This window comes from Glycine max, chromosome 10, assembly GCF_000004515.6.
Source record: "Glycine max cultivar Williams 82 chromosome 10, Glycine_max_v4.0, whole genome shotgun sequence".
Taxonomy (NCBI): Eukaryota; Viridiplantae; Streptophyta; class Magnoliopsida; order Fabales; family Fabaceae; genus Glycine; species Glycine max.
The window spans coordinates 1,415,378-1,435,167 of NC_038246.2; the positions used below are offsets into that span (position 1 = coordinate 1,415,378).

The following is a 19,790-nucleotide window of genomic DNA, read 5'->3' on the forward strand; positions in this document are numbered from 1 at the left end:
TAGTTTATGGTCATTGTCTTGGATTCTTGGCAGTAGATACTTATAGAATTTTCTTTTCTTTATGGCATTGGCATACTGCATACCATTAGTAGAACTATTTTTCATCATCAATTGAGCTGACAATAAAGGCATCATGAATTTGACATTAGTTTGTTGGGATTCAGAGTAATATCCATACAAATATGACAAAAACTATATCCATATTGAATTGGGAAAAGAATGAACTCATAAAACAGCTGGTTTACATGTTTTTGCCTTGGGCAGATCATGTTGTCACTTTAACAGCAGGGATTATGGACATTGTTAAAAGTATACTCTATGTATTGTATTTACGATAGAACTGCATTACTTTCTTTACCCTGCCTATCTTTGGTGCATGTATGTGTATATCCTGCACAACAAGTTTGCTTCCTTTGTTGTTGCATATAGGATAAGCTTAGTGCGCATGATGTTGCAATTGCCTCACCAATCTCCGAATGTATTGTGTCCACATTGACATATCCTCGTGAGTCATGAGGTATGTTCTGAATGATTCAGTTTAGTTGAAGATATTCATGATGCATAGTCATACTTCTAGGTGCCTAGCCTTGTGAATGAAACGACCTAGCCATTCCCAGAATCAATTTTTAACCCTTAAAGCATTTTAGAATAGGGAAAACTGTATTCAGCTCCATTGGACTTTGGGTCATTTTCACAATCCATCACAAACTTAGAGTTGTCTCAATTGTTTCCTAAACTTTAACTATTAAATAGATCCTCCTGATCAGCTTTTGTTTGGTCAGTAACAGTAAATCTGCGGCAAAATCTGATCCATCCAAATATGTTAATCTAGACCATTGATTAATTTAACGTTAGAGTCTGATTTTAATGAATATTCAAATCTTCCTAATTAGAAATCTTGATGGTAGTTGATAGATTCATATGTCTTTGATAAAACACATGAGTCTGCATGAAAGGTTCATTAAGAAAATGGTTGAAGTTTAGAGATTAATTGAGATAACTCAAAGTTCATAATGATATTTTACAAAGGATCCAAAGTTTGACTGAATTGAATACACTTTTCCCTTTAGAATACTATTGATTTCATTGCACATTGTTAGCTGTTTCTTGAAATGTTTTAAGCTTATAATTGTTATTATTATTTTAATAAATTTCTTTTCCTTCATTGTCAATAAAGAAAGTCATCATGTCATATACATATTGGTTTGAGAAGGATTCGTGAATTCCTTACTCCTCATTTCTTTTGTTTGAGGAGACAAACAACAAATATTTTTGTATTGTGTATGCAGGTTGTGCTACCGTAATCACTAATCACATTCACCAGCTTTGAAATGATACACCATTTTTTTATTTCACTTTTTCCTTCTGACCCACAGCCACATATTTGGATGGATAGACCATGGTGGTTGTCTATGATCTGTAGCGGTTGGATGGTTCCAAAACATATGCTAGTATAGCGGACTAACGTTTCTTTTTAGTGATTAAGATCCCATTCTTTGTAACTCTTAATTGTTTGTTTATGTATGGTAGATTTCCACATCATTTGAAATTGAACCTTCATTGAGTCGTTTTCCCTAATTAAACTTCTGCAAGTTGACTGGCTTTGTATGTGGACTGAAGACTTATCTATAACAAACAATAAAGACAATATCCATTTTAGTTTCTATATTTTTTTATCCTTTAACTACATATTATAAGTTTATAACTGTTTTTATTTTTCTTATTTTCTATTCAATATTTATTCTCTCTTTTTCTTTCAATGAAAAATGCAATGCCTTTCTTTACATTTCATGCTTCTAGGATCCCGGAATCTTGAATGCATCAATCAACTCATCTGTTAGAGTTAAACTTCTGCATCATATATATAGGAAGCATGTGAAAGTATTACAATCAACTCATGATATTGCCGCTGTCCCTCATGGAGTAGAATTCATAATTCACTAGCTACCCGGTTACCGTTCTCAACAAGAACATGAAAATTTAAATTAGTTTAGAGTAACGCAATCTATCTGTTCCTTAAAGGGCCCACTTAAGCCTCTCATTTTCAGCCCAATTAAGGTACTAGGTCGTTCGTTCTTGGGGCCTTGCTCTCATGGTCCGGTCTACACGTTTTTTCCGTTGGATGCACCTAGCCCAATTTCGCTACGCCGTGGGTCTCGGTTGGGCCAGATGGCCCATTCCAGGAACAGACCGAAATCCATTATTGTTAGTATCTTATTCCGACTCAACATGAAAGGAAAACTTGACCCCCCCAATCGTTGTCAGATCCTGTAACCCACCAAATGATATCCACGATATACACAAAAGGGAGCAAAAGATTTTTAGGTAGTTGATGATACCCACCAGTTTGTATATATGGTTATCACCACCAACAACAACAACAACGCCTTATGGTATGAAATTATTCTAATTTAATCAAAGATTAAGTTTGAGTCCTGTAATTGTGTTATATTTGTGGTCTAAATTAAAAAAAGACTATAAAGTTATGCACATCATTTTACAAGCTTAGTTTATTTATACCATTTAAAATTATGTATAACAAGGATTTTATAATTAGTTAAAGAGTCACAAAGAAGTTGTGGCACTCAAGCTGGGTTCAGTGGATTGTTATTTTATTCCTAGGTTGGAATATGACTAATGTCAAGTGGTACTGGGAAATTGGACCACGACTTTGGTCGCACAGGGGCACCTATGCTACAACTCAGCACCATTTGTTTTTCAAGTGCTCGGTAATGGGATGTTATGTGTGCCATAGGGGAGGTATTGAATATGACCCCTTACCATCATGCCCGAGAAAAGCGTAGAAACGAGGGGCAATCCCAACCTTGAGGACTCGTAGTAGGCCATGCACAAACTTAGGTTGAACGCAACTATATACCCTAAAAAGAAAAAAAACATTTAGTAGTGTCACTTGTTTATTATTATATAGAGAGTACGGGGGAGATCCCCTTCGGAACGGAGGCTCAAGGAAGAGCAAAAGAAAATATATTGTGTAACAAAAGGATGGGAATGAAAGTGTCAATCATTGTTTTTCCTTTCGGGTGTTTAAAAGTTATAATAAATTAAGAAATAAATAAACAAAACGTAGTGACTAAAAAATGGAGGATCGAGGCTTGCTTGCTTTCCTCGTCTAAAATCCTATTAAACCATGAAGAAAAATCAATCTAAACATGGGGTTAGGTCATAGTTGTTGTGTTAATTGTAGGATAGTAAACGGTGTTGCTAAGCATGCTATCTTTCGGACTGTGATGGGTTTTGTTTCCTCCTTACAACGCTTGCCTCAATTGCATTATGTTTAAATTATTGCATTTATACTACCAAATGAAGCTTTTTAGTGGTTTTTTCAAACACATATAAAATGGCTTCGAATTTAACGCTGGATCTAAGATTAGAAAATTGATCTCCTCCTCTTTCCATGATGAGGATGCCTGTTTATTCATGCAAATTAAGGTAATGATGGCCCATAATTGGACAACTCATTAGTGAATATAAAGTGGGGTTACTAACAAACTATGAGGTTTAAAGACTAAGGATTAGCCTGCACTCTTTGGCATCCAAAGTTGAGACATCCCTGGACAAGACACATAGGATTGGATTCGTTTGTCATGTTCTATCACATCAATCCAAAGGAAACAAAAGAAAAAATTCCTGTGGCTTTATCATTTTCAGCTAGCCTTCATGAACGTATATCAACAAGATATATATTTATTATAATTTTTTAATATGGGGAATAGATAGAGATGGCATTAGTTGACATTGGGGACTCATGTTTTGTGAGTGGCGTTATTGTTGTTGTGAGATAAGAAGCAAGATGTCAGCACAAGTACATGCTTATAGGATAACTAAGGGAAAAAAAAATGCACCACTAAGCACACGTAAATCAATCGGTATGAAATTGTTTCAACTTAATTGGGTCTCATGTTTGAATCTTATATATACAATTTTGTTAGTTGTTCATAATTATCTTATCTTATTTGAACAGGATTATCTTGACGGAATGATACATGTAATATAGATAAAAAAAAAAAAAAAACATACATATGGCTGGGCCAAGGAGTAGGACTGGGATATGAGGATCAGAGCAGTGCACTAATCTTGTAGTTTCACCCTTCATCATAGTTTGGTCGGCCCAAAGTGCCTAAACCCATTAAAACAACTGGGAGTGCCATCCTTTCATGATTCCTTTTGGAATGCTGGCTACCCCACCTCTTTACAAAGTGTGGTGCTTGTGGGGGAGAAAGTGTGACAATGAGCAACCTTTTATTTTCCCCTTTTCTTTTCTTGCAGGACCATTTTCCATTGGAGAACTAGTTATATTCCGTTGATTAACTAAGCAATTAACCTTTTCTCTTTTTCAAAGATAAAATTTAAACCTCTACCTACTGCCACATTTTGGTAATGTAACAACCTGTGTTTTTTACTTAAGAGTAAAGATCGGGCTTCTCTTTTGTTTATAAAATAATATTTTGTTTACATGCCCATGTTTTCAAGTTTTGGTGCGGTTTACTTTCTTTCCAGTTTTAAGAAATTGTGCACGCAATTTATAGCTGGTGTAATCTCCCAGAGGAAGGCCAATGGAAATATAATGAGTACTATTATTTCATGGTAATATAAATAACAAGTATGATGAATGTCCTAACTATGAGATAAAAAAAAATGCGCCTCCAGAAAAGTCACTGCTATGATGAATAGGGTAGGTAACAATCTTCTTATATTCTGGGGTCATGTTATGGATCATGGCCAAAAGGTACACCAACATTTCATAAAGACTAAAGAGGAATTGAATAGCAACCAGATTGTAATAATGCTCGCATTTTTGTCCTCTTTTGAGTTTCAACAATGTCAAACAAATGGTCAATAGACTCCTATGTAGTAATTAGTTTGTACTATCTAAACAGATTAGTAAATGGATTTGTATTCAAAAAAAATTTATTCTTCTTTTTAGTTAAGCTAAAAATAATATTCAAACACGGAAATATAAAATTGGATAAAAGAATAGGATTTTTGTTTGTCTTTTTTTTGGGATGCAGGGATTGAGTATTTTGATTCTTGGTCATGGGGATCAAGCATTGCTTTCCACAAGATGAGAATGCATGTGCTTCCATAGTTTGATGTGGCTTGCCATCTTCAATTCAGAGTTGACAGCATGAATCTGCACATTTGTGCACCAGAAAAGTGATGTAAACCTCAGTTCATGAATATAATTTTAGGCAACATCCGGGCTCACCTTACATGTGAAAGTCATAAAGGAAAAGCGATAACGCATAACTTTAACCTTTCCATAATAACCGTAACTTTGAAGCTTTCGTACAAGATAAAGTATAATCCAAATTCCAGTTTTGTATCTAAAATCTAAACTATTAATTTACCTTTCAGAATGATTAGCAATGTTCCAAGTCTCATGCGTATTATATTCCGTATTTCGACTAGAATTTCATTCGGTTTTGACGTGCTCGTCACTATTAGTTAGAGAGATGAAAAAGAGTTCCGTGTTGACCTAATTAAACAACTTCCAAACTTTGAGGGCGTACAAGAAAAGGAAAGGAATAAATATAATTTTAAATTAAGAGAACTATAAAATATCATAACGTCAACAAAAACATTCAGTTTAAATCAATTTATTATTTTATTTTTTTATTTCAAAAATTTCTTAAATCAAAGAATATTTATATTTATTAAAATTAAAAAAAATGTCTCCCTTCTCTTTTATCTTTCAAAACTAAATTTTAAGATGAGAAAAATGATTATATATTAATATTGTAAAAAGTTTTATAGAGTCTAATCTTAATTTATTATGTATAATAAGTTTGTTAAATTTTAAAATAATAATCTTAGAGTCACTTAAATGATAATTTGTGATTGGATGACAATATAAAATTATTTTAGTAAATAAATATTAAACTCTTTTAAATTATACCTTAAGCAATTACTTTTAGTTTTGCACCATTTTTTAAAAAAATTAAACACTCTTTAACATATTATATATATATATATATATATATATATATATATATATATATATATATATATATATATATATATATATTATAAAGTAAACCAACATTTTAGATCCGAGTATTATCACATTAATTAGTTCTTCCAACTAATTAAGAAAAATCTACACAAACTTTTGAAAGATGATAAAAATGCAATATTTAAACACATTAGTCCAAAATTAAAGATAACATGTGACTTAATTGATAGTATTAACATATATTTATGGATTAAAATGATAATAAGTGATTGAATTTAGGAGTTTTAATAAAATAATTTAAAATTTCCTTAGTTTCAGGAACTAATATACCAACATATTAGGAAACAAAATAATGATTTACTCTATATCTTATTACAAGTTTATTTTTTATATATTAATAGTATAAAAAATTTACATTATTAACTTTTTTATTTGTAAGAATAAAAAATAATATCAAAAAGTTTATTATAACCCATACATCAAGCTCAATCATTTGAGCTAGATTTCCTTGACATATTATCAACTAATTAAAAAATTATCTTAAATATAACATGTAAGTTAGGATAGTTTATAATTATTACAAAAATGAATCAGTTTATCACATTTCATAATTTATAATTAAATAATAGTGTAAAAAAAACTTTTATAATGTGAGCCCATTCCATTTAAATTATTTTATTACTGTGAATTTTATATAGATCACATTAAAAAAAAGAGAAAACCTACCACACTCAATAATAAAAAACATTGTCAAGAAGTGGAATATAATCATTATTCTTAATAATTAACTTCTTCCTTTGACTGAACTTGCCTACTTAGTTTTTCAAATAAAAAAAGTCAATTAAGGTCATGGTTAGTTTAAAAAATATTTTATACTTTCATGAAAAATTATGAAAGAATTTAATTAAAATGCATGGATAGTGTTATTATCAATAATTCAATCACTAATTATCATATACAAAATTAGTTTATTTTTTGTGCCTAAAAAAATCTTATTTTCTTTTAAATTAGTTTTCATGTTAGGCATTAGGCACGCGCAGTGGGTAGTGAGTAGCACGTTGCCGGCGGTTATGATGAAGCAAGAGAAAGGCGCCACGTCCAAACGATTTTTCCCACTCCGTTACCATTACATGCAATCCAGCGTGTGGGTCCCGTCCCGCTTTGGATGCGTGGCGTGGCCCCTTACCATGCTCCCGAACCTCATTGCTCTGGTTCCGAACCACCATTTTGAATATTTTGAACGTTACGGCGATGCTCTACGCCAATTTCACAATTATACCCTCCCCTTTGTTTCTCCCAATGTCCTTTCTTTTATTCGCAGCAAATGTATTTCTGTCTATTTTTCATATTTAAAAAAGACATTAACAAAAATTATCTTTTAGAGTATTTTAACAAATTAAATTAAAATGTATTTACAGTATAATTTTTTAAAAATAAGTAACTTATGACTAACAATGTAACGAGTTTTTGTACTATGATTTCTAATTATTAACAGTATAATATTTTTATACCAATAATATATAAAATTTAAATTATTTTTTACATTATCATCTAGTTGTCTACGGTCTATATCATAAGATTATTAATTTATTTTAAAATTCATATTTAAAATGATTTCTAATTAAATAACATGGTAAAAAATTAATTTAAATATACTAATTGTTTAAAGGTCTTTTATATTCTTATTTAATAATCAGTTGTCATGATAATTTTTAAATTTTTGTATTAAACATCGTAAAGTCATATTTACAGTGTTTTTTAATTAGTTGACAATATAAAATATTTGTAATAACAATACTTGAAAATTAAACTGTTCTAAAATCCTTTATACTTACAATATATCATAATTAAACTCATTAAAATATAACTTATTAATCTAAAAAAAATATAACTTATTAAAATATTCTTTCTAAAAATAAGTAAAAAATATTTTAATAAATTCTTGCATTTAATTATTTCCATCAAAATGTAACACGAAGCTGTTAAACTTTAGTTAGGAGGAGTTCAGATAATTTTCATGAAGTTAAAATCTTTCAAGTACATTTGTATTGTTAGGTTAAATTATGAATAAATTCGTATATATTTTCAATAGATTTAAAATTTTATATCATATGTTTTTAATTAAGTCCTTATAGTTTTCGTATTTTGTGACTAAGTTCATACAGGCTACAATCATTTAAACGTATTAAGTTATCATTAATGTGACATATGAGAAGCATTTGACAATTAATCAATTATAACTGTATATCTATGTTCTTACTCATCTTACATATAAAAATTTGGATTTTGACTCCTATTAAGTAAAGATAAATCAAGTAATCTCAATATAATATATGTGTGTGTTTTAACATGGAACCGTGACAAAAATGCTAGCTGTCTTACCTTATAACCTGAACATTTGTATTCTCAACAATATATTGCTGGCTAAAGAATAGTTTTACATGTGTTTTACGCAACAAAAAAGGTTTTCTATTATCTATTTTTTTACACACTTATCTATTTTATTTCTTATGATCTTAAAACTCATGCAAATGTACAAAAATGAAAAAAAATATTAAATCGATTGGGAAATTAATAATTTTAAGAAAAAAAATGGTGCTAAAAATCCGTCCAGCAAAAATGAGACTTTTTTTGGCACATAGCAAAAATGAGACTGGGCAAACTTACAGATTTAGAGAAAGAAAGAGAAAAATGGAAAATAAAATAGGAATATTTTTTTTTGTCAGCAAAAATATATATCATTGATTAAGGTACCGATAGCAAAAATGAGACTCGGCATACAGCGTATAGATTACATCAATTGCCCACCAAGAATAAAATAGGAATATTGATGGAGGAAAATTGAGAAATGGGTCAAATTCAAGATTAGAGTGAACTTGAGAAATAAAAAAAAAAATTGTTTTACACATTGATTTTATTTGTAAGAGATGACTTCTTTTTTTTGAAGGAATGTAAGACATGACTAATGAAGTGATGATCATATAATAATAATATTGAAGTTATAAAGTTACATTATTGGATATGCATACTATGTATGGAATGATGTCACATATGTGTCATTAAAAATACTTAAAAGAAATTTAAATAGCGTTAGCTTTATATGAAACTTAATTATAAATCCATAGTTTAAAAGCTTTCAAGGGTTTTTAATTAAACAATAAATAAACTTATAGAGACTCAATGTATTAATTTAATCTATTTCTTTAATATAAAAAATGTCTAACCGTTACACCGTTTAGTTTTAAACTTTACATAAAAACATTACATCTGTACTTCTAAATCAACAGAAAAATTTAGGGGTATTTAGTTTGATTGTTTCCTATTTTTATTTTTACTGGAAATAAAAAATGATGATGAAAATGTGTTTGATTGGATTTTTGAAAACATTTTCAGTGAAATTATTTTTTCAAATGAACCAGAAAATGAAAACAATAAAATCTCGTTTTCAGTTGAAAAACAAAAATTTCATTTTGGTAAAATGAAAACGCGATAATAATGAATATAATTTTAAACAAATTTAAAAATATAAGAAGACAAAAGTTAATATATAATAAATTTTCATTGTTTTTACTTTTTAAAAACAAAAAATAAGAAGTCAAATCAAACATATTTTCAGAATTTTAATATTTTAAAAATAAAAACAATTTTAAAAAATAAAAATAAGAAATAAAAACACAAAATGTAAACAAAATATATTCTTAATTATCGATATAAAAAAAGGTTTTTATAATGTGACATTGATTGGTAAGCATAAGAGAATTAATTATAATATTTAGAATCAGAAGGACTAAAGGAGATATTCTTGTAGTTTGATTACGCCTTAAGAAAGTGAGTGTAACTATTTGTAAGCATCCTTAAAATATTGTTTTTTAAAATAATTTAATTGAAATATACTGATAATGCAAAGTTTATTATATCATTAAAAATTAACTTTTAAATAATCACTATAATATTCATATTTAAAGTATTATTTACTTAATTAATAATATATAATTTATAAGTACAATATATCAACATTAAACTTTCAAAACAAATATTAATCCTAGCAAATAAACAAAATAAAATCATTGAATTCTATTTCACTTAACCCCGCAAGCTTCAGCGTCCATCTACATCGTTAGACTTTCAAGACTATTAGAATAACTTGGATAAAGGTTATATTTATATTAACTTTTCTAGAATAAAATAAAAAAGAAAATAAAATAATTTATTACAAGTTAAAATCAAATTATATATTTTTATTTTATAGAAGTTATCTTATTTAGTTTCTTTAAAAACTAATTTTAACTTATATAATTTAATTTTAATTTATAAAAAAGGTTTAATTCATTTTATTTTTTTCTTATAAGTGTTTATTATTTTTTTATAGATTTAATTACTCATTTAGTATTTATAATTTTTAAATTTTAGTTCTAAAATTTATATTTTAATACCTAAAAGGTCTCTATCATTCAAATTCTTTAATTAACGGAATTTAACAACAATAACTTTTTGGGAATTAAAATGTAAACTTCAATTACATTTATTAACTATAAGAATTAAAATGAATAAATTTAAAAATGATAAGGATTAAATGAGTAATTAAATTTTTTTATATTGATTATTAAATTAAAATATTAAAACATATTACTGATACATTATTATTATGATTTTTAGTACAATTTAAATATAACTTTTAATAAATAAATTATTTACTAATTTCTTAATAAGTATTTTAATAATATTGATTAATAATACTATTTTTTTTTTTTCATTGATAAAATTTGCCGCCATGTACCGTTAACCATTGTTGCTGCAAAGGCAACTGTATTCCAACAACCACTTCACTGACCGACAAAGACGTTCTGTCTACTAAGAGGATGTGGTGGCATGCTCCATTTAATTTTAAGTTATTACTTAGATTAATTCTATTATTTTATTGTAAAAGATGATGTGAAATTGTGAATACTTGCTTTCAACCTTTCTAACTAGCTCAAGCCAACATTGTGTGGCAATTTCGGTGAAGCATATCCATAATCCACTTTCGTGACTTGAAAACTTGATCACTTTCTATCTATAATGTATCAAAATGTTGAATTCTGTATGATTTTGTGCATTCTGGCTTAATAACTTATTGAGGAAAAAAGCCAGATGCTTAACATCAGACAATGACGTGACACTCACTGGGCGCGTTGTCACAAAATTCCAATTCATCAACACAAGTTGGCTTAGTTAAATTATTCCTAAGGTTAATTAGCCTAAACAATGATAATAAGCCAATTAGTAGCATCTTAAAGATACAAGCTTGTCGTCGTCATCATCATATCATCCTGTTGTTAGAATTATAAAACTATGATTAATTTAAAATTCCAACAGTATGATAGGGACCTACTAATTTTTTGCATTTTGAAATCGAAGAGCAAAATAATACTTTCAAACAAAGTTGATAGACTAAACGTGGTGTTATGTGGATGAGCATTAACGAAGTAGACAAACCCAACCACCTCCAACTTCTCAATGAGATTTTTTTTAAGTGTTTGAATTTTTTATTTTTTATTTTTTGAATCCCAAAGGAGGGATTTTATTCTAAGTTAAGTTAGGCAGGACATAGTACTTCACTTTTTCTTTTCCTCTATTATATTTTTCTCCCTTCTTTCTGAGCGGCCAGCAGATTATAACGAATATTAAGGAGGGTCGTCTGAATGGTCGTGGCATTAAGTGACTGTCATCATATCATGATACTTAAACAATACACTTAAATTTGTTTAAGAAGAAATATAAAGAAAAAGAGGTTATGGCAACAACCAATATAACCTACGAGTATTAGGAACAGGGTCCATGGGTTATGTGTGCAATACTCATATTTATTTTGTAAACATTACTAAGTCTAAACTAGAAACTCGGAAAAAATGAAGATAATTCAAGGGGGAATAGAAAACTGGCAAACCTTCATGTGCACGAGTTGGTTTTTGATTTTCATAAATTAGGTTGATGATTGTCGACATGTTATTGCGTCTCAACGGAGCAGTAAAAAGTAAAAACGAGGGCACCCAGCTAGCACCTAAAGCAGGGCCATTCATGGTTAGCCGCGTAACAAAATTACCAATTACCAATATGGCATGCTGACTGTGCCAGTTAGTTTCGTATTGCACTTAAGAAAAGAAAAACCAAAGTGAATCAAACAAAATCATTGTGATTTATAACAATAAAAGTTTGTGTTAAATGATTATTATTCAGTTTCCTTCTGAGATTGGCAGGTGTTTCTTTCGCTTGTTTTTCCGCGTTACAAATAATAAATGAATAATTCTTTTTATAATTATATTATTTTTGAAAAGTATTCATCAAATATATTGATGATTATATTTAATTAAATTTTCTCTTTTAATTGCATTTTTTTATCTATAAAATTTAAATTCAACGTCTTGTTTAAAGATATCTAACTTAGTTTTAGCTGGACTAATAACTTATTAGTTTAAATGAATAATTCTAAATGTTGACATTTTCTAATTAATTATCCTAATTATTTTTATATGATAAGTATTGAATTTTTTATGTTTTCAAAACATTAAATATGAAAGGAGAAGAAAACTTTTTGTTCATTCAAACATAAAATTTTCTAATTTGTTTTATATATTTTATTTAAAACATTTATATCATTTTATAAACATATCTATTATATTTTTAATATTTTTTATCAAACAATATAAAATTATTTCACTTACTACTTCTCTTCTTTCTTTTTCTTTATATTTTTTCTTCTAAATCAAATATATCCTGAAAACATGATTTTTTTAAAATTTTTAGTAAAATCAGACGTATTTTTTATAGGAAAAAATAATCTTCGAGTCAGTCCGGTAAAAGCATGATTCATTTTTAGGTGTAAAGATAGAGTCGAAAGGTTTTGAAAAAAAATCCAACCAAAATTTCCTTTAAGGTTGAAAAATATGCAACAAAAATGAGCTTTTTAAAAAAAAAAAAAATCAAGTGTCCCAAAAATTTCCACTTCCTAGGTTGAAGTGCACACGCGCCTTGAGACGAAGTGAAAGAAAACATTGTTGAAACTACAACGGAGTTAGGAAACAAACCAAAACATTAATATCTATTTATTAAAGTTTAAAACATAGGACCGGGGAGGTTTGGAAGATAGACAGGTTCGGAGGTGAGGCATGGGAAGGTGCGAAGCAACAGAGTGGTGGAGAGAGTATAAAGTGGATACCCAAAGAGAGAGAGAGAAAGGAAGAAGTAATTTGCGTTGTTTTGTTTTAGTACAGAGAAAGATAAAAAAGCAAAAGGTAACAAAGAGAATCTCTGTGTGTTTGAATTGAATTGATAACAAAGAAACCTCAGCAACACTCAACACTCGACACCACCACCATCATCATCAAGTGTTAAAATCAGAGAGACAGAAAGTGAGTGCAGATATAGATAGAGAGATAGAGAGAGAGAAGAGACTCAACTTTTGTTCTATTTCTTTCTTTTTTCTTCTTCTCTGTTGTTCCTCATCAATATTCTTTCTTTTTTCTCCTCTTTTTGGGTGCTGTAGAATCCAGCTCTCTGGTGTGGACAATGTTGATGAGTTGAATTGTTGAACATTGTCTCTGGTGGGAGATAGAGAGTTCAGCTTAATTAAGGCTCGGTTAGTGTGTGGTGTTGTTTGGTTATGGCGGCATTTTCGTTTTCAGTTGCATCTGTGGTGGAAGATGTGCTTCAACAGCACGGTACTCGCCTCAAAGATCTTGACTTGGAATCTAGAAAAGCAGAAGAAGCTGGTAATTTTCCGTTATTTTTTCTGGGATTCTGTCAAAATTCAGTTTTTGAATTCCGGGTTCTATGAATGTGTATAATTATAATCGTTGTTCTACCTTTTATTGAATTTTAATGGCTTGATACATGCCACTTTCTTTTGAAAAAGCAACTGGATTTCGTATTAGTGTTATCCTGAGATTGAAAGTCTTCAAAATGCAGCATCCAGAAGATATGAAGCAGCAGGGTGGCTGAGGAAAATGGTTGGAGTTGTTGCAGCTAAAGATTTGCCAGCAGAGCCATCTGAGGAAGAGTTTAGGCTTGGTTTGAGAAGTGGGATCATTCTCTGTAATGTTCTTAATAAAGTTCAACCTGGTGCTGTACCCAAGGTGAGCATGGTCTTGATTTGATGTACTCTCAGTTTTAATATTGATGTTTATATTATGCTAATGTAAACTCTGTATTATTCTTAAAGGTCGTGGAGAGTCCTGCTGATTCTGCATTAGTCCCTGATGGAGCACCTTTATCGGCATTTCAGTATTTTGAAAATGTGAGGAACTTTCTGGTGGCTGTGCAGGAAATTGGAGTTCCTACCTTTGAGGCATCTGATCTGGAACAAGTATGAATTGAATTGTTAATGACACAACACAACACCATTTAATATAATCCCTTGGCACTTAGCAACATTGTGTACATTGGAAGTTTAATAATGTTTTTGTGTTGGTTTTCTGCTAAATTATTGGTTTGTGTTTTAGGGAGGAAAATCAGCCAGGATTGTGAACAGCGTCTTGGGTCTTAAGTCCTATAGTGAATGGAAACAGACTGGGGGTAATGGTGTGTGGAAATTTGGTGGAACTATCAAACCCGCAATCTCTTCAAAATCTTTTGTGAGAAAAACCTCTGAGCCATTTACTAATTCCTTGTCAAGGAACTCGTCTATCAATGAAAAATCCATGACTGTTCTTACCTCTGATGTTGAGTCTAATAAAATGGTTGGTAAGCTGGTAAGCTTTATCTTTGGCATTTGTCTGTTCTCTGAATTTGTCTAGTTGAACAGAAAGATAACTAATTCATTTATTCGCTTGCAGTCTGGGTCTCATTCTTTGAGTATGCTTGTTCGTGCAATACTATTAGATAAGAAGCCTGAAGAAGTTCCATTGGTAAGGGGCTAAGTTGTTCTGTGTTTCACAAAAATAATTTTATTTATTTATACAAATGGAGTATATAAGTCTGTTATGTTGTAAGCATTGAGGATCTACCGCCACATTATAATGCATTTAATAATTGTATGGGTGTTTATAATCATTGTTAAGGACTTCTTCCCTTTGGTTTCTGGATCAATCTTGTCATTTGTAATGCTAGAGGGCTTTTGAGATTACTTGCTTTAAGCTACATTGTTCTTCTGCATGGAACAGTTAGTTGAATCAGTCTTGAATAAGGTCGTAGAGGAGTTTGAGCAACGCATTGCCAGCCAGGGTGAACAGGTACAATACTTTTTACCTTAGTAATGTATAATGTCATTAGTTTTAGGTGATGGTGGGTAAGTTGTGATTTATATCACTCCATTCATAGAAAAGAAAAACTTGTTCTTGCTATAGTTGATTATTTTGACAAGCTGTGTTCTTGGTTATTTATTTATCATGTAACTTACAGATAAAAATTTCAAGAGGTGCTGTGTCCCAAGGCAATGGATCTGTATCAAAGTTTGTTATGGCAGATAAAAAGGTAATAGAACTGGCCTCAAGCTTAACATATTCCATGACCTTCATGAAACTTGAAAATGCTTATACTCATCAATTTTTTGATTCACTAGATGGATAGCAAGATTCCTATGGTAACAAAGAAAGAAGGATTCTTCCATAAAAACCATGTTGATGATGTGGAATCGAAAAGACAACTTCTGAAGCAGCAAATGCTCTTTGATAATCAGCAAAGAGATATTCAAGTAGGGAGCAGCTAAGATAATATTAATCTTTTTAACTTTGCAATTTTTTTATTACTTATTAGTAAAATATTACCTCTTGTGTTTTTATAGGAACTAAAGCATACAATTCACACCACCAAAGCTGGTATGCAGTTCCTGCAAATGAAGTTTCATGAGGAGTTCTCCAATCTAGGTAATATTTTGCTTATGATTAATTTATTTAAGTTCTTTGCTATATTGTTTCATTCCATTCTACTTTGCATTACCATTGGTAGATGAGGTGCTGCATCTTATTTGATTTCCTATTCTTCTTTATAGGCAGGCATGTTCATAGCTTAGCTCATGCAGCTTCTGGATATCACAAAGTTCTTGAAGAAAATCGCAAACTATACAATCAAGTCCAGGATCTTAAGGGTAAATTTCTGATTGGCTGGCTGCTGTAAGCTTAGTATGAGTTATATCTTTCACACCTTTCTAAAGATTTTGTTCCCAAATAAAATTAAGATGGTTAATTTTGTTTGATCAGGAAGTATAAGGGTGTACTGTCGAGTAAGACCCTTCTTATCTGCACAACCAAATTATTCAAGCACAGTAGATAATATAGAAGATGGAACTATCACAATTAGTATTCCTTCAAAGAATGGGAAAGGGCGTAGATCCTTTAACTTCAACAAAGTCTTTGGACCATCTGCATCCCAAGGTTGGTTTGGTTTTCAGTTTCAGCTATCTCCAAGATCACTATAATTTAGTAAATATTGAAAAAATTTCTTCTCTTGTGTTCAGCGGAGGTCTTCTCTGATATGCAGCCACTCATTAGGTCTGTTCTTGATGGTTACAATGTTTGCATATTTGCTTATGGCCAAACAGGATCAGGAAAAACTCACACTATGGTAAGTTACACTTGGTTGTCATCTAAAAAAACTCAAAAATTTTAATGGCACTCTTTAATCTATGTTTTTTACGTGCAGACTGGACCAAAAGAGATCACAGAGAAAAGCAGAGGTGTAAACTACAGGGCTCTAAGTGATTTGTTTCTTACAGCAGATCAAAGAAGAGGCACTTTTTGCTATGATGTGTCTGTTCAAATGATTGAGATTTATAATGAGCAAGTCAGAGATCTATTGGTTACTGATGGATCAAACAAAAGATATCCTTTTAGCTGTTACCTTATAATTATAGAATACATATATAGTTGACTTCTACTTTGATTACTTTCTAATATTGGTTAGTTAAACTGAAGATGAAAACAACCTTTACTGATGATGCTTGCCCTTAACCATTTATACATTAGAAATTCGTAGTAATTCTCATAGAGGGCTCAGCGTACCAGATGCATGCCAAGTCCCAGTTTCATCAACAAAAGATGTTATTGAACTAATGAACCTGGGCCAAAGGAATCGTGCAGTTGGAGCAACAGCCCTTAATGACCGTAGTAGTCGATCACACAGGTATATCCTATTCATTGTCCTGTCATCCACTCTTGTTTATATACGTTTTTTTTTAATGAAACAATTATCCATTGACTTCTTAAATTATCAATTTTGTAGTTGCTTGACTGTTCACGTTCAAGGAAGAGACTTGACTTCTGGAACTATCCTACGTGGATGCATGCATTTGGTTGACTTGGCAGGAAGTGAGAGAGTTGACAAATCTGAGGCCACAGGAGATAGACTGAAAGAAGCACAGCACATTAACAGATCTCTTTCAGCTTTGGGTGATGTCATTGCTTCCCTTGCTCAGAAAAACCAACATGTCCCATACAGAAATAGCAAACTCACACAGTTACTTCAAGATTCACTTGGTAAGGTTTAAAAAGCTAGTTGTGCATGTATTTCACACAGCTGTATTCTTTTCTATTCGTAAGTTACACAATTCTCTCCAATTTGAATATCTCATATTCTCGTTATGTTGGTTGTGTTTATTTCAGGAGGACAGGCCAAGACACTAATGTTTGTTCACATAAGTCCAGAGGTTGATGCTATTGGAGAAACAATTAGCACCTTAAAATTTGCAGAAAGAGTTGCAACAGTTGAACTTGGTGCTGCTCGAGTGAACAAGGATGGGGCAGCAGATGTCAAAGAGCTCAAAGAACAGGTTGATATTCAAATTTGACTGCTGGATCTCCATAATAATCTTCTCTAAGTTTTACTGCTTCAGAGTTAAGTTAAATTTTTTAATTGTGTTTCAGATAGCCAGCCTCAAAGCAGCATTGGCAAGAAAGGAAGGTGAATCAGAACATTCTTTATCAGGTAGCTCTGAAAAATATAGGACAAGGGCTGGTGAGGTATCACCTTATCATGCAAACCAACGGGGTGCTGATATTGTGAGCCTAGGGTGCCGGCAACCAATGCTTGATGTAGGCAATATAGAGGTATGTATATTTCATTTTTTGGTTATTTTCTGTTTTTGATAAAAAAAAAAATAATACTTTCCTCAATTTTGCAAAGTAGTTTGAATTTTGATGTATAGGAAAATAGTAATCTCCTTAAATTTTCAGTAATTTTACATCGCGAGTCCTGATATGATTTTGGAACAAAATCATGTTTGTTAATAACACAAACATACAATGAGATCCTCTAATGAGAGTTTTATGTACACAGCTTCTTATATGGTGTAGGAGCAAATTCATGTTTATCAATAAAAACAGTCCTAACAGTTGCATGAATCTGAACAATCAATTTACCTATTGCATGTTGAACTCTGATGGAATTTTTAACCATTGATCTTGCAGCTTCACAGTAATACCCCATTGAGACAAAAAACTCAGAGCTATGATTTTGATGAGATGTCGACGAATTCACCACCCTGGCCCCCATTGAATAATCTTGGACTAAACTATGGGGATGATGACAGAGAAACTGGTTCAGGAGAGTGGGTTGATAAAGTCATGGTAAACAAGCTAGATGCTACAAACAAAACTGAGAACATCTTAGGGTGTTGGGAAGCAGACAGTGGGAACTTATCTGAGGTATTTTATCAGAAGTATCTCCAAGATCCTTCCAAAATGGACCCAGAAAGATCCCACAACATGTTCATGGGAGGCAACAACCAGTTTAACGTTGCTGGTTCAGATGACATGGATGATCTTGATGATACAACCACTGATTCCTCGGAACCTGACTTGCTTTGGCAATTTAATCATTCCAAACTTGCCAGCATAGCCAATGGCAATGGTTCAAAGGCTAGGAGACCTGTCTCAAAGCCAACAAATAGCCCAATATTGAGGTAATGCAACAAGGGTCTTCTTTGAGAATGCTTCTTTTTCTATGCATATGCATGTTTGGTTTTGTTTGCATTCAAAATCAACAAGTATATTTCAAAAATTCGGATGAAAGAAAAGAAACATGCATGCACTCAATTTCATACTTTTTTTTCTCTGATATTAATCTTCTTTCAATTTTTGCAGCAAGAATAATGTTCATTCTTCTCTTGGTCCTTCACCTTCAAGGAAACAACAATCAAACGGTGTCAATCGAACAGCAAGACATCCAGCTCCAGTTGACATGAAACGTAAAACTGGGAGTAGAAAGTAAAACATGTTATTTATTTGGAACGTTAAAAGGGTGATTTTTTTTTTTCTTTCAATTTTTTTAGATGGAGGGCTTTTGCAATAATATATATATATATATATATATATATATATATATATATATATATATATATATATATATATATATATATATATATATATATATATTTTCGGTTTATGCTTGTAAGTTTTGTAACTTGTATTTACACAGATAATGGAGCAATAATGCCCGTTGCTTGTACCATGGGTCCATGACTTTTGTTTTTTTTTTTTTTTTGTTCATTTTACACTGTAGCTTTTAGGTGATGTAAAAATTTCAAAACCACTGCAATGATCAAAGTAGCAACAATGGTCTGATTTGTAAAGTCTATTTTCTTATGTCTTGGTTGCCCGTCGCCCCTTCTCATAAAAGCTAAAGCTGTACTGTCTTTTGAATTTTCTCTTATTTATTTCCTTTTCTTGTTTGATGTATAAGCTATGTAACATGATGGAGTACGTGTTAAGCAATAATGTAAATGAAACATGAATTTAATGAATATACATTAACCATTTAAAAAATAATGTTGTCATTCAATAATGCAATCATATTATTTCAATTAGTTTAATAACCATTAAAATTTTAATATAGTAATATCGTCATT

The 19,790-nt window shown here is 30.9% G+C and overlaps 1 protein-coding gene and 1 non-coding gene across 4 annotated transcripts; both read left to right on the plus strand.

Annotated features, from left to right (window-relative positions):
* Nucleotides 1-10,379: 10,379 nt before the first annotated feature.
* MIR10186A (microRNA MIR10186a) lies at nt 10,380-10,497 on the plus strand. The gene has a single exon (NR_161642.1). It is a non-coding gene; the product is annotated as a microRNA MIR10186a (primary transcript).
* Nucleotides 10,498-13,151: 2,654 nt separating this feature from the next.
* Nucleotides 13,152-19,575, plus strand: LOC100788073 (kinesin-like protein KIN-14I). 3 transcript variants are annotated; one of them, XR_005886894.1, is made up of 21 exons: nt 13,152-13,362; nt 13,497-13,722; nt 13,919-14,085; nt 14,172-14,315; nt 14,452-14,688; nt 14,785-14,856; nt 15,112-15,180; nt 15,350-15,421; nt 15,510-15,641; nt 15,732-15,813; nt 15,939-16,034; nt 16,147-16,320; nt 16,404-16,510; nt 16,589-16,767; nt 16,907-17,068; nt 17,168-17,421; nt 17,548-17,714; nt 17,809-17,991; nt 18,352-18,845; nt 19,027-19,233; nt 19,292-19,575. XR_005886894.1 is itself a non-coding variant. In XM_006588519.4 (20 exons), the coding sequence occupies exons 2-20, from the start codon at nt 13,614-13,616 to the stop codon at nt 19,151-19,153; spliced, it is 3,039 nt and encodes a 1,012-aa protein (XP_006588582.1). In that variant the 5' UTR covers nt 13,154-13,362; nt 13,497-13,613; the 3' UTR covers nt 19,154-19,270. The 3 variants fall into 3 exon arrangements, 1 of the variants encoding a protein (XP_006588582.1); XR_005886893.1 differs by having other exon boundaries at nt 13,154-13,362; nt 14,452-14,700; nt 19,292-19,571; XM_006588519.4 differs by lacking the exon at nt 19,292-19,575 and having other exon boundaries at nt 13,154-13,362; nt 14,452-14,700; nt 19,027-19,270.
* The last annotated feature ends 215 nt before the right edge of the window (nt 19,576-19,790 follow it).